Source organism: Nicotiana sylvestris, chromosome 1, assembly GCF_000393655.2.
Source record: "Nicotiana sylvestris chromosome 1, ASM39365v2, whole genome shotgun sequence".
Taxonomy (NCBI): Eukaryota; Viridiplantae; Streptophyta; class Magnoliopsida; order Solanales; family Solanaceae; genus Nicotiana; species Nicotiana sylvestris.
Genome location: NC_091057.1, coordinates 120,493,451 through 120,508,629, shown reverse-complemented (window position 1 = coordinate 120,508,629; position 15,179 = coordinate 120,493,451). Strand labels below are relative to the sequence as shown.

The window sequence follows — 15,179 nt, the reverse complement described above, 5'->3', positions numbered from 1 at the left end:
ATTCCTTTCCTCGTTCCGGTCTTCTACCATGGTGTACGATCTCGTTGAGCACCTCTCGCAGGTCATTCACAGCCTCTTCTTGGTTCTTGCAAGACTGCACTTGAAAGGCTTCAAGTTGGTCCTGACGAGCTGTGAAGCTCAACATATCGACATACATTTTATGTAACAGTTCCATGAACTCATTCGATTCTCTAGCCATAGTTTCCACAGTGCCAAGGAGCTGCTCTGATACCATTGATGGCGGCAGCAATGAAACAGTGAAGAAGAGAAAGAAAACTAAACAAAGAAAATTGGGGTAAAAGCAAAAAACAGGGTTTCAATTGATAATGTGCTGATAGGCACTGATGATTACATATAGTTGCCACTATTCACTAGAAGACAAAACCCTATAACTAACTCTGACGTTGTTAGAGTCGATGTTCCTTTTAGAAGGGCAGAATTGAAGTATAGTGTTGAACAAGTAGATGTAACTGTTGAGTTCTACGGCGGTGAACTCAACGGCGTCAGTTATAGTGATCCTGCTACTGTGAAAAAATATGCTAGACGTGCTCAATTGGGTGAAATTTTTGAATTAGATCGTGCTACTTTGAAATCCGATGGTGTTTTTCGTAGCAGTCCAAGGGGTTGGTTTACTTTTGGGCATGCTTCGTTTGCTTTGCTCACCTCTTCTTCTTCGGATAGTATCTATCGGTACTTTCAAAGTTGGAAGAAAGAAGGAATCACTCAATTTCTTGGCTGCTATAATATATTAGATATCGTGCAAATCCTTTCTATACTAATCTAATGTAGAACCTTACTCTCTCTATTACATTACTCTATTTATTTTTTATTGTTTTCATATTTCATCATCAAATTTTGTATAAGATAAGTTGATTGAAGAAGTTTTATTTAATTAATAAAATTTCCTCTCTTTTTTTGTTTTGTTTGTCCACCACTTAGTATATTATACGTAAAGGGGGTGGGGGTAAGGTAAAGGGTTTCTGATACATCTGGAAAAATCGAAACCAAGACTAGGAATTTTTAACAAACAGGATCAAGAATCATTACTCTTTCGTTTCGACACAAGAAAAAAGGATTTTTCTACACCCCTTTCTTGTGAAAACCAGTCACTAACTGACTCTAACGGCTACGTACAACCCTTTGAGCTTCCCGTACCATCTTCACAAGCTAGAGCCAATTCTTAATTGCATCAGAAAAAAGAATAAAAAAATTAGAATAAAAAAAATATATTAAGAAAGAAAGGTAAGGGGTGAGTTATTTAATTACGTGGCATTTTTTATTGAGGGGTCCCTTGCCACAATGGACAACCGTTAGGGTTTGGGATATTTTTATCTACTTTCTTAACGGCAAGGATGTATTTGGACCGATAGTAAAACTAGGGATAAACATGAACAATTTACCAAAGTAGAGGGATAAATTTGACCTTTTTCCCAATCACAAATCACTTAATCATAGCCATGTTACAATCTTATTGTATTTCTATTCAATTCTAGGACAATAAATTTTGTAAGGACGAACCAATTTTCAATTGACACCACAAATGCTGGTGTTAGAGACCTTCACCATTGACCAAGTAAGATCAAATGATTTATCTTTGCGCCATATACCATCGAAGTAAAAACAGCCCTATATCAGAGTTTTTTGACTGGACTACCTGTCTCGAGAAGAAAACTGCAATAGAAGCGCATGGAGTTGAAACATTTTTCCATACTGATATATCAACTATCATGTAAGGTAATATCAATTTCATTCATCATCAACTACGTATCTACAAACCAAAAATAACCGAACCAAACCGATAAAAGCGACAAAACCGAATCCGATAAAATTTATACTATACTGGTTTGGCTAGGTTTAATTATTAAAAGAACTGACTAATTTGGTTTCATTTTAAAAAACCGAGTTGAACCAAACCATGAACACCCCTATTTACAGATACTGTTATACTCATTTACGGTGTACTCTTGGTACCTACTATTATGATTCACCAAACTGTGAGAGGTTTCACATATTGGTTACAAGGAAATTGATTCTCTCCTTCAATTAGTAGCGTAGATTAAAGGCACCATTGGTACTGCAAACAAAGAGACATAACGATTTCTCAAAAAAGCTGGGCACCAATTCAGATGTCAATTACCAACCAGCATGGGAAAACAATAATGCAGCAGCAATTTCCATAAACGCTGCATTTCGGTGATAGTGATAACATGGTTCCTTCATTAGCTTTTTGGGAAAATACACATTTGATCTCTGTGATGTCTGTAAAATGTTACTCCCTCCATTTCAATTTATGTGAACTTATTTCCTTTTTAGTCCGTGTCAAAAAGAATGACCCCTTTCCTTATTTGGAAACAAATTACCTTTACACAATGTTTTATAGCCACACAAAATATATATGCCTCATTTTACACCACAAGATCCAAAATCTTCTCTTTTTTCTTAAACTTCGTGCTCAGTCAAATGAGTTCGCATAAAATGAAACGGAGGGAGTATATTAATTATGCGAGCATAGCAGGGTGGGTAGAGGGACCCATCATGCAAGATGATTCATTAACCAATGAACAAATTATGTCCCACTCCTTTTATCCACCTGGCCCAGGAGAGATCAGCAGCCAGAAAGTCCATCACCTGACCCAGGAGAGATCAGCGACCAGAGTCCAGACAGTTCATCAATCAGCAAATTTCCTTTTCTAATAGTAGGAAAGGTTGAGCTCCTGGGTGTTCTGCTAGGCGTGGGCATGCATTGATCAACCGATCCAAGGCTACGCGGTTATTTTCTTTGTTTATCTTCTTCTAATAGCAACTGGATTATAGATCTGAGAACTTCATTATCATTCACCCTGGAAACCTGAGATATGAAGTGTCAGAAGAATTCATCAATCCAAAACAAGGTTTAAAGGGTTGAAAGTTTGAAGAAAAAACAAAATATGAAAACAAACCGTAAAAGCATTTTGTAGCAACTATTCCCTCCGTTCACTTTTAGTTGTAAGTATTCTAAAATTAAATTTTCATTTTACTTGTCACTTTTCGCATATCAAGAGAAAAATAATTTGTCTTTCCTGTTTTGCCCTCAGCATTAATAATTTATTCCAAATCATTTTCAAATCCAATAGGATTATACACCAATTAATATGGGTATTATGGTAAATTATGCACTTTATTTATTACTCCCTCTGTTTCAAATTAGATGACACACTTTCTTTATTAGTCTGTTCCAAAAACACATTTCTACAATTAAAAATAATTCAACTTTAAACTTTTTATTTTACCTTAATGAGAAGCTTTTATAACTACACAAATGTCATGGACCCACAAAGCTTTTACCCCTTTGGCTTTTAAGACCACAAGTTTCAAAAGTCTTTTTTTTCTTTTCTTAAACCCCGTACCGAATCAAACTACCTCATCTAAATTGAAACGGAGGAAGTATTTCTTAAGGGGTGTGCAAAGTCATGGACAAGTAAAAGTAAAAGTGTGCAATGTCTCCCTAAAGAAACGAAAATTTTCTTGGCACAAAAGAAAATGATATGCAAACAAATGCCAATAGTCTAAACAATGAAAAGACTCCATGTGCCTCTACAAGTTGTTTACAATCTTGAGCCAAACTATTATCCATAGTGGTGAGAAAGATCTTGCCTCTAATACAAGGGGAAGACTTTCGAGGTCAAGGAGGAAGGTTGTGCAGAACTTTCCATAGTGGTGAGAAAGATCTTGCCTCTAATACAAGGGGAAGACTTTCGAGGTCAAGGGGGAAGGTTGTGCAGAACTTTCCCATTGTTGGAAGGAAAAAGAAGCATGTGCTTGAAATTTTACCTTCAAGAAAGAATAGCCAAAGAAAGTGGAGTCCTAGCAAATGTCAGTGACAGCAATTTAAGAGAGGACATTGGATAGGAACATCTAAGACTTTCTTTTTTACTTTACAAATAGCCAAAACACATGGAGTGTCCTAGCAAACGTCAATGATTGAGAACACTCTGGAGAGAAATATGGATAGAGGACATACTAACGATATTTGTAGGAATGGCCCAAAAGGAGCAGATCAAGTGCCAAAAGGCAAGCACACCATTCACTCAACAGGGTAGTGATCTGGAATTAAAAAAAAAATGTGGGGGGTTGGGGGGTTGGGGGGTTGGGAAGGTTGTGGAGAGAGAGGAAGATCATCAAGAAATCTCTCTTTGAGGTTCCATGTCTGCTAGCAGTGAGATAAATTTGAAAAGTATTCCATGTCTCATTCTATGTTTGCTCAGACTCTTCAAAAATGCCACCGGGTGTGTTCGGATCTGTGAGAATGCACGGGAGAAAAATCTATTTTTTAACAATGATACATTGAGCCCTATGTATCATAATCTACTCCTACTAGACATGAGACTAGGACATATTCTACTCCTACTACATATGGGACTAGACATATTCTACTCTTACAACATATGGGACTAAGACTATATACACATAACTATCTAACACTCCCCCTCAAGCCGGTGCATACAAATCATATGTACCGAGCTTGTTACATATGTAACTAATACGAGGACTAGTGATGGGCTTGGTGAAAATATCTGTAAGCTGATCATTCGATATATAAGGCCACTAGACTCCCCCCGAGTAACAAAACCAGGTGGTTGCTGATAAACAGAAGTTGGCCGAAAAGTCACCGGAAAATTTTGAAGACTAAGCTGAATTCCACACTACAAAATAGGTTCTAAAACACCACCAGAAAACAGAAACTTTTCTGGATATCAGTGTTCACACCGGAAGATCACTGGATGAGTAAGTTGTCCTGAAGAAATTTTGTCAAAAAGTGGCTGGAATGGCTCACACGCACCGAAAAAGTTATTGTAGCTTGTTGGAACCCTAGTTGTGGCGGCCCGTGAGGGACTTTCTAAAGGAGCGATTGACTGGGTTTTGTCACCTGACTTCTCCGAACAAGACGGTAGTGTTGGTTTTCGCACAACACCTACCAATGAGGAGATAACGCTAATCAATCTTGAGTCACGATGACTGACTTTTCTGTTCCGATGGGACTGAGGTTTCTGGGGTTTGATCGCACAAGGGTTTCAGATCTGATGGTGGTAGTAGTATATGCACAGTACCACTGCAGCAATGATGAACCTTGGGAACAAGACGAAGTTGCCGGAAAATTGCACGGCAATGAGATCTTTCTTCCCGGATGTTGCTGGAATGACGCACAACGATGATTTTCTCACTGAAGCTCTGATAGCATGTGAAAATGCACGGGAGAAAAATCTATTTTTTTAACAATGATACAATGAGCCCTATATATAATACAAATTCTACTCCTACTACACATGAGACTAGGACATATTCTACTCATAATACATATGGGACTAGACATATTCTACTCTTACTACATATGAGACTAGGACTATTTACACATATCTAGTGCGGCAGCATTTTTGGAAAGTACGAACACCATAGGTCTAAAGTTATGGTGGAAAGACGCAATGTACATCAACTATATCTCTTCGGATTTGTTAAAATAGTCTGAGTTGGTGATAAATCAGAACTAATGCAATAAAGTATCTGTTTCTCATACTTTTATTAAGGCAATGCCCACAAGTATGAAGGTATCAGGTTGTGTTCCTGACTTATTCATCAATAATTAGGTGAATGCTACCAGAAAGTAACAGTAAATGCTCTGAAACAGAACTATCTGTTTGAACGAGATAAAAATCTACCTGAGGATTACGAATAAGCTCCTTGAGAATATCATGAAGAGTTTGCCGGAGTTCCTTAAATAGCACAGCTGTTTGTGCTGGTGCTGCAACTTCTAACCATCCATCTATGGTAACTCTTCCAGTCTGGAACAGAACAATTACACACAATTAGTGAGGAAAAAGATGAAATCAGGAGGGGGGCAGATAGAGTTCCTTAATCCAGGGTTCACAAAGAGAACCATATAATTTATTTCTCCAACTGCAAACTAGTCCACAATTCCCTATCCTTGAGTGATGAGATATGTATACATGTTCTTTTAGGAAAATGAAATGCTGCTAGAAGGACAAAAATCCTACAGAAACAGAGGGGAGACAGGACTAGGACCCAACAGGAAAATATTCCTCAAAAAGCACAAATTGTTACAAGTTTATTGCAATTTAAATATTGTAGAAACATATGAAAATTGGTCTTAACTTTTTTTTCCCTGCATATAACTGCAATAAATTAAGAACTGAATTGGTAAGATCTTGCTAACATCTGGGTCCACCGAACCCCGGGTAAAAGCTGATTTAGTTTTCCACAGAATCATTGCCTTCAAAATTGGAAAGGCCAAAAGGAAAGCTCTTCAGAGAAAGTAGGCCACTTTCCCATTTTCATCGATGTCCCCCAAAGGACTCAGAGAAAGCACGCTACTTACTAAAATTAGCACTTGATACCAGCTTCCACAATAGGAAACTGTTCCCAATTCTCTTAAACAAATACAAAAAAGATATCTTGGATGCTTTGAGAGTGATTGTGCCTGCGTACTTTTCTCCAATCTCCACTTTATTTTCCTCCTTTTAGGGGGAATAAGGGTTAAAATAGGTGTTACCCTACTTCTGCATTGAAAATCATGGAGAGCAAACCAACGTAAAGGAGGGTGTACAGAAGAGCACAATATAGCATGTTTGTTTTTAGCATTTCATAGCACAATGCTCAATCTTCCATGCTAAATAGGAAAAAGCAAATCATAGTTTCACTCAACATTTCTCCCTTCTTGTTCCGTTTCTTTTCAATTTTCAGACTTTCGCAGGTAAGTCTCTTGTCCCTCTAGTCACTAGACAGCATAAGATAGAAAATGCTCATGTGTACAATGTCAAAGTTCAAGCAACAAAGTTTTGACAAAAATTGAAAAATGAAATTGACACCTACTGTTCCTTGAGAAATAAGAAACAAGAGCTTATCAAGTTATGGAAAAGAAAAAGCAGGGTAAGCATGACCATAAACAGAAGATACCTGGTGCTGAATGTTTATTGGGCCACCAAAAAGAAGTATAGTATAAGGAGAGATAACAGTGGTGTCTCGCAAAAATACCTTGTTAGTCTCTACCTGAAATTGTAGCATAAATAAGAATTATATCTTAAAACGCTTCAACAAAATATATGAAGAGACAACAATTGATTATATAAAAACATCAATCGATAATTTTGAAAGTCGAAAAGGAGCCTTGGAGCAACGGTAAAGGTGTTTCAGTGTGACCTATAGGTCACGGGTTCGAGTGTGGAAGCAGCCACTAACGCTTGCATTAGGTAGGCTGCCTACATCACAGGTGTAACCCTTCCCCGGACCCTGCGTGAACGCGGTTATGCTGTTGATGTGTGTGACCATCTCATCTAAAAGCTTAAGATATTAAAGAGAGCACACTTCTATTTACTTAATTATGTATTCAACATGCCCCCTCACGTGCGAGCTTGATTCTTTTGGGTGAGCCAAGCATGTGAAAATTGATTTTGATATTGGGTGGCGGTGAGATTTGAACCCAGGACCTCTGCCTGCTTTGATACCATGTTGAAGTGTGTGACCATCTCATCTAAAAGTTTAAGTCGTTAGAGAGAGCACACTTCTATTTACTTAATTATGTCTTCAACATATGCTTTATGCACCGTGCTGCCCTTGTTCTTTTTAACACATTATGAAACTCAAAAATGAGTCAAATAGTTAAGATGAACAGTTTGAATATTTTTGCTATGGATTCACAAAGAGAAAAAAACACACATTTTTACCCAAGTTGAACTCTTAGATATTCTTCCACCATGGATACAAAAAGGTTTCAGCCCACGATTACTAAATAAGACAATATTTTAAGTAAACGGATGAACATAGAAAATACCAGCTCCATTCTTAGAATTCTAGAGTCCTTAAAGTAGTGTTTGTTTGTCAAAGTGTATTTCCATGGGAACTTAAGAGATCTTTTCCAATGTAACCTCTAATTATTGCTCAACTATTTTAGAATGACAACGTTGATCCTTTTTGAGTTATTCATCATACTATACCTTGGGCTACACCGCCCATTATGTTAATGTATTGGAATAGATGCTTAGATTCTTTCACATGGTATAGGAGCCAACCTTTGGTAAACTGATTCCTCATACTCATAAATAGTCATTAAAATCTATGTGTGAACCCCAAAAGTCGGGTTACTGGTGCAAGAGAGTGTGGAGTTATGTAGTTTCATGGATAGATTGTGTTAGGACTTCAAAAAGGGATTATACAGGTCTGGGACACTCAACCCATTAGCTTGAAAGTTTTTATAGGATGCTCAAATTCTCTCACAAGCCAGAACTAACTCAGACATATATAAGATGCTAACAACAAAACTTTGCTCTTCTAAATCATAGCAATTAGATCCTGAAAGAATTCTTCTTCTCGGTCATGATGCAGTGTCGAAAGGTAAATACAAACATAATGCATTATTTGAGTTATCTTATAGAAATGTAGCCCAAAATTGGCTTCCACTTTTAAGAGGCGTTAGCAACATTCTCAAAATGATTCTTCTAGCATCTTCAAGTAGATTATTTCCCATGACTATCCTAAAGCTTCAGCACACTCTCCGGTCATCATTGACTCACTGGAGTCCATACTAATACTTAGTGATGAATTGTTGAATTGCTTAATTAGCAGAGTTGCTATAGTAGAATGTCCATTACTTAAAGAGAATATGATTATCCAATGTATCATCTAATAACTACTAAAGAGAATAGTTTATTCAAATTCTGCGAATGATCTACTCCATCTTTGCGCCTCTTTAAATTTCTCTTTTTCAGTTTTGGGAGCATATTTTGTTGAAAAAAATTCTTTTCCACCCTGCAAAGTTGTAATCTTGCATTTCATATACAATGCTCCAATTTAATCTCTCTATAGTTCAAAAAGGCATCATCTCTTGAATCTACAATTTTATCATCTTATTAATAGAGATGTTGAAGTAACAGCGTAACTGTTAAAGATTCCATCATCTATAACAGCTTTCTGATGTCTTGATAGAATTTGGCATTACGATCTTTCAGGATTCACTTATTCATTATATAAGGATTCCATGAAAACAACGAACTTCATAAAGAAAAGGCACCTAAAATTTCCTTTCCCCACCCATTCCTAGCCTAAAGTGATGGAAAGAAGCAAAAGTTGTTGTAAGCATGGAGGGCATTCAAAGATAAGGTCAGAGAGATAAAATCTTGAATGTTAGCTTTTCAGAGTAAAAGATTAAGAAAATGCAAACCTTTTCAAGAAAGACGATAAATGGGTACTGAAAATCTTTTAAGTTAGAGTTGATTGAGGAAGGGTGAATGTGAACTTCGCGTCTTCCATCATACCATGCAGGGTTACTCTTTGCTGAAAGACCTGCATTCTGTTTTAGGTTCCCAAGAGCAGTTGTAGCAATGCCTTCTTCTCTGGCAGATACATTGGGATAAAGACCTGCACACAATATGGCCTAGGCACATTTATAGAGGTGAGCATCCAAACAAGTCAAACAGGCAAGTCGACAGAAAGAATAACCAGACTGAAATAATATCCTTCACTCCTCCATTATATTTGGCATTTTGAACAAATGCATTTAGCTTGCAGTATGCTTTATGGCGACCTGCCTTATTGTCATTATAGGCTTTATGGCGACCTGCCTTTGCAACAGCTAGGATATTAACAAGCAGAAAATCTTTCTGGAAAAGTAAAAAAGCTGATTATAATGGCCGAAAGGTCAATTTTGATTAGATCTAGTGCCTTCTACTCGAACAGAGGAATGTCAAAATCAGTAGATGCAGGGCTTGGAATATCTCACAACACGTGTGCTAAAAGCTTGATCTTGAAACTATAAAGTCTGGTTTGGATCTCTCTCTTCAGATAAGTGATAGTGGTCACTTAAACAGAATCCAGAGGGTGTAAGAACTTTCATTATAACTCTATGAAAGTAGAATTACCTCAGTGTTGTATTTGGAATACAAGTAGGTGTAAAAAGTTTCCGGAATGGAAATTTACATAGAAGTTGAGATACTTTGCATCGATGTTTGGTTTCATTGATTGCAGTTGATCTGAACTAAACTCATAGCCCTTTGGAGCTAATTGTGCTATTACCTCATTGCTTTTATTAATGTTAATGCTAGATAGTTATGTGTAAATAGTCCTAATCCCATATGTAGTAGGTAAAATATGTCCTAGTCCTAGGTAAAATGGTATCATTGTTAGTGTGTCACTTGTGTTTGCCTCTTCGTGAGGTTGTTCTCTCGATATTTTGTACTCTTTTTTATATAGTGGATTGCTCATCTCCGCCCGTGGACGTAGGTCAATTGACCGAACCACGTTAAATATTTGTCTCTTTTGGTATATTTCTCTTTGTTGCATGATTTATCGTCGTTCAACGTTTGCTCTGCTAGCTTCCGCATGACATCTGACTTTTTTCGGTCCTAACAAGTAGTATTAGAGCGAGGTTCAAGACAGGATCATCTTGGCGGGTTTAGTTCTAGCCGCAACATATTTGACGATAATCGTGATTTTTGCCTGAGAAATTTGACCGGTGTGATACGCACGTTGAGACAACTTTGTGGTGGAGATTTGGAGATGCAACCTGTTGAAGGCTATGTGAAGAAGGTGGATCAAGTTTATTTTGTCAGAAAATTCAGGCCAAGGGGGAGAATTGTTAGGTGTTTGTCCAGATTTTCTTGCCACAATTGGTTTTCCTATCCCATGAAGGAAAGGACAACATATTTACCATAATTGGGTTTTTCTTTTCCTAGAAGGAAAATATTATTCTTCCATATTTGGCTAGTCCCTTTTTCTTGTAGGAAAAGGTTTGGGCTTCTATAAATTGAGGATTCCTCCTTCTCATTCAGTAGCATCCACAATGTAGCCATATGGGATTTGAGAGTCGTGTTTAGGGGGAGTGTTAGATAGTTATGTGTAAATAGTCCTAGTCCCATATGTAGCAGGTAAAATATATCCTAGTCTCATATGTAGTAGGAGTAGAATATGTATTATATATAGGCTCATTGTATCATTATAGTAGATTTTTCTCCCGTGCATTCTCACAGTTGATATGTGTGATTATTATCATTTTTTATCGGCGTGACACTTACGATTATCTTCGAATGGTTTTGGTTCATGGTAGCCACCAATGCAGCAAATCAACAAACAATTTGGTATGGTGGAACAAATTCTTCTACGGCGGCAATGTTGTGTATATGTGTGTGTGTAGAAAGTTCTCAACTTTCTGTTTTATGCTATGCACGAAAATTAATACATGGTGCTCTTACCAAGGACTTTTCTCAGTCCAAGTTTAGGGAGATCCTTATATTTTAATTAATGATTTCTTTATGTCTCTATTTGTAACCCAGAAATAAGAATACAACCCCCATATCTTTAAGAGACTAGCATCAGGAATGGGACGATTTGAGTTCTAACTGAAGCCCACTAGTAGATTCAAGGGCAAATCACTGACATCCTGCTGGCATGAAGGAAACCAACAGGCGAGACCTATACCGAGCCATATCCTTTCAAGTTTGAGACTCTGAAGTGAAAAGGAACAGATAATCTTTAATATACCTTAAGAATTGAGGAATGATTTGAATTTGTATTAAAAGGTTGTGATATATCTGAAAGCCAACTGTCAAGCTTCTCTTTCTTTTTCCAATCAATCTGCATCCAACAATTTTTTCAAAGTTAAAACACCATAATATTGGGTAAAATGACTTACAACAGGGATAGATGAGAGAAACTAAATCATCTAAATACTTGGTAAATTTTACAGGTTTAACTATTATGAAAACATGTATATACATTGAAGCTGAAGGAATAAATTGGAGTCCACAAGTTTAACCAGAGAGTTGGCACGTAAGTAGGAGAGAAGTTATAACCAGCCAAACCACCCTTAAATCAGGAAACTGAAATCAAGCAATTCCCTGCTGTGACAATATAGTGCCATATTTTTGCAGACTAAACTCCAGAAGATATCCTTGCCCCCTCGCAAGCGCACCCCCCCCCCACCCAAACCCCCCAAAAGAAAAGGAATGAACCAAAAAGAAGATGTTTATAAATTTGACAGAAAAGGGGGGCTATCAAAGCTAATGCTAATTACACAAAGAAATGATCATACGCAGTCACATGCAACATAATTAGAGGTTGCAATCATGAACCCAAAATGCAAGTTGTTAAAAAGTTCTGCAGCTTGTCTATGCGATGAGTCGGCTAGGAATGCGCATATAACAGTAGTTCCTAAGATACCTAACCTTTCCTGAAGTCAACATGGTCTAACATTGTCCACGAGATACCTCCTGACGTGTTTTTATTGTTCCCTTCATTTTAAATATCTAGAAAAAGTAGGTAATTCATAGTTCAGTTTTATACATTAGATTCACTAAATTATTACCATCCAATTTAGAAAATGAAAATGCAAACTCATAACATTAACACTGCAAACTTGATAAATAGGCATCTTAAAAAAATACCTGAGACTTTTTTGGGATATTGATGAGTCCAATGTCAGCTAACAATGTTCCAAATTGTATTCTCATGTCTCTGGCACAATAAGACATGTATTAGAAGTTGAAAGTGATTCAAGGTCTAAAAAGAGAGGTAACCGGAAAAAGGAGCATAATTCTCGCAGCTCAGTGTCTTATTATGGAAGAACTAAACTTTGCAAACCACAAGTACATATCCTGTTTTTAGAGTTTGTTGCATATTGTCTTCCACAGACTTTTTCAAGGGTCATTATAAGTTTAACATGCTGATTGGTGCCGATGATTATTATGATAAATGGCGACGGTGAAAGTAGTTGTGGCCAGCTACATAAAAAATAATACCGGTAGGTAGTGTATGCTGATGGTGGTAAAGACTATTCCGATTTAATAAGTGCTCTTTGCTGGGGAGGAGGTTTTGCTTTCCCCCTCTTATCCTATGCATTCTCTCATTACGTGTTAACCTCATCTTATATATGCACTTTATTATTACCATTTTAATTTCAGAAAATTAACGAATGGAATCAGGATCAGGTAGTGGCTTCCTTTCAAGTATAAAAAATGCGGAAAATGACAACCATAATTCCATTAGTTGATCCTTTCTAGAGCCCCAAGGCACAAAGCACCGCCATCACTTTTGAATTACAAGAAAACTGAGCTACATGATACTTCTTTCCAAATAAGTCAGGCATTCCAGAGTAGGAAATAGTACCCCAAGGGCTACAGGACATTCTTTCCTTGTTAGAGAATCTTTAGAAAATGTTGTTATCTGTTGAGATTCACTGCATAAAGAGGAATGGATTAATAACGAGGGATGTCCTTAGTATGGCATAAAAATCATACCTTATCATATACATGACAGAACTGCTTAAGAAATTTGAACTGCAAAACTGCTTTGCTGCTTTGACTCCATTCTGCCAGAATGAAAATGAACTGCATCAGTAGCATGGCTCAAAGAATGACAATGCATAAATTAAATGTCCAGAAATAACTTTTTACCAGTAATAAGTGTTGAAATACATTTAAGCATTCTATCAGTAGACTGAATGTTCTCTCATGGAATGATTTCCTATCTAGTCCACTAGGTCTCTACTAATTCTTATTCGACTAACAATCAACTATGCCGTCCAACTGGGCTGTTAATATGTGATGCACAATCAGTTATTTCATAAGCAATTGCAAGTTAGTAGATCACTAACCTCCCGCAAAATTTTCTCCCACTTTTTATACGCTACCATCATTAGGAGATGGTCAGATTGCCAGTTACCACTGCCAGAGTCAGTTTCACCACCAAGCTTATCACTCAAAAGTGCCAACTTTGCTCTTTCAACATTTTGCCTCTGTGATATGCATATCATTACATAATTAAATTCCATATACACATCAAAAAAACTTTTAAGAGGTGAGGATACAAACCTCATCTTTTGGATAAACAAATGGAGACTTGTAACTCAGGAAGGCTGAAATAGATAGAATTGGTGACAAACAGCCAAATACTCCACCATATAACAGCATCTACAGTTCCACATTTGCAAAACTATTTAAAAAGATAGTAATGGTCAACAAAGCCCAAATAGCCAGACAATTGATGCACCCATGGAATTTTAGTTTATATTGAAAATTGAGTATCACTTGTAGAGAATCATATTTTGGGCAAATTCTCTACTTTTTAGTATACTGCTTCTATACAGGAGATTTCTCCATCATTAACTTTTCTTTAAAAGAAATCATCAATAAAATTATTTACAAAAAAAAAAGTTTGTGAATTAGAGTTGTAATGGGAAATATATAAGATGTTGAAGAATGGGGATAATTACATAACTACCTTTCCAACCAACACATCAACAGGAAGTCTCGCCAAATGATACCCGAGAGGAGTTAACTCTTCATCCCCTTCAACGGCACCAACCTGAACATAAATTAAACTATGAGACCATCACCACATAGCACAGAACTGTGCAGTTCAACTGGCATTCATGCACAAACAATATGGCGAATTTAGCAAATTTACATGGAAACACAGGAAAGTATCTTTTAAATGCATAAGAAGAAAGAACGTGGGTGAAAGATTATTTAGGAAACAAATTTTGAATGTAAGTGCAGTACAAGTAACAAACCAAGCTATGCAAGACAGTGTACCATCTTGCATGAACATTATAAATGACATCATAGAAAATGGAACCACCCAAAGACATGACAAATGTAGCTTCAATACAAATGAAGCATAGTAGAAACCTATATAAAAGTACATTGTGACATAGATGAAACAAAAGCAGATGTCTCAAATTACACAAGACTTGGTAGAGCGTATGGATCCTGCTTACTTATACTCCCATCCCATTTATATGACGATAGTTGATCAGATAAAGCGTTAACATGCTAATATGAGCATATACATTATACCGGTGATAGTAGGGGAAAAAAATTAAATACTAGTTATAAAGTTAGCTTGATAGAGAAAACATTACACTGCAGTTTCAAAACTGAGTAGTTTCATGAATTTGAATCTTGAAAGTTGAGAATTTTGTATAAAAATGGGGTAGTTGTCAAACATTTAGGATGTTCCAACAATAGAAAAAGTGTCATATGAACTGAGACAGAGGGATAAATATATAAGGTAACTAGATGCTCTCAATGAAAGAGACCGAAGAGAAAGCTCCAGGAAGCCTATGAATGCTGGTCTCTTTGGAAAGTTGATAAGTCCATCAGGAAAATCTGGCAGATGGTTCCTGCCTGCATCTTTTG

The 15,179-nt window shown here is 36.9% G+C and overlaps 1 protein-coding gene across 5 annotated transcripts in view; it reads right to left on the bottom strand.

The window, feature by feature from the left end:
* Nucleotides 1–2,197: 2,197 nt before the first annotated feature.
* LOC104233501 (DExH-box ATP-dependent RNA helicase DExH7, chloroplastic) overlaps nt 2,198–15,179 on the bottom strand; it is a 33,651-nt gene continuing 20,669 nt past the window's right edge. The window contains exons 25-34 of one of the 5 annotated variants that reach the window (XM_009786898.2): nt 14,260–14,343; nt 13,851–13,949; nt 13,634–13,774; nt 13,278–13,348; nt 12,426–12,495; nt 11,524–11,616; nt 9,209–9,421; nt 6,949–7,041; nt 5,694–5,816; nt 2,198–2,848 (exon numbers count right to left, since the gene is read on the bottom strand). In XM_009786898.2, coding sequence (XP_009785200.1) covers nt 2,771–2,848; nt 5,694–5,816; nt 6,949–7,041; nt 9,209–9,421; nt 11,524–11,616; nt 12,426–12,495; nt 13,278–13,348; nt 13,634–13,774; nt 13,851–13,949; nt 14,260–14,343 — 1,065 coding nt within the window. In that variant the 3' untranslated portion in view covers nt 2,198–2,770. Of the gene's footprint in view, nt 2,849–5,693; nt 5,817–6,948; nt 7,042–9,208; nt 9,422–11,522; nt 11,617–12,206; nt 12,288–12,425; nt 12,496–13,146; nt 13,217–13,277; nt 13,349–13,633; nt 13,775–13,850; nt 13,972–14,259; nt 14,344–15,179 lie in introns of those variants that run through there. The other 4 variants (XM_009786900.2, XM_009786899.2, XM_009786901.2 and 1 more) reach the window with 4 other exon arrangements.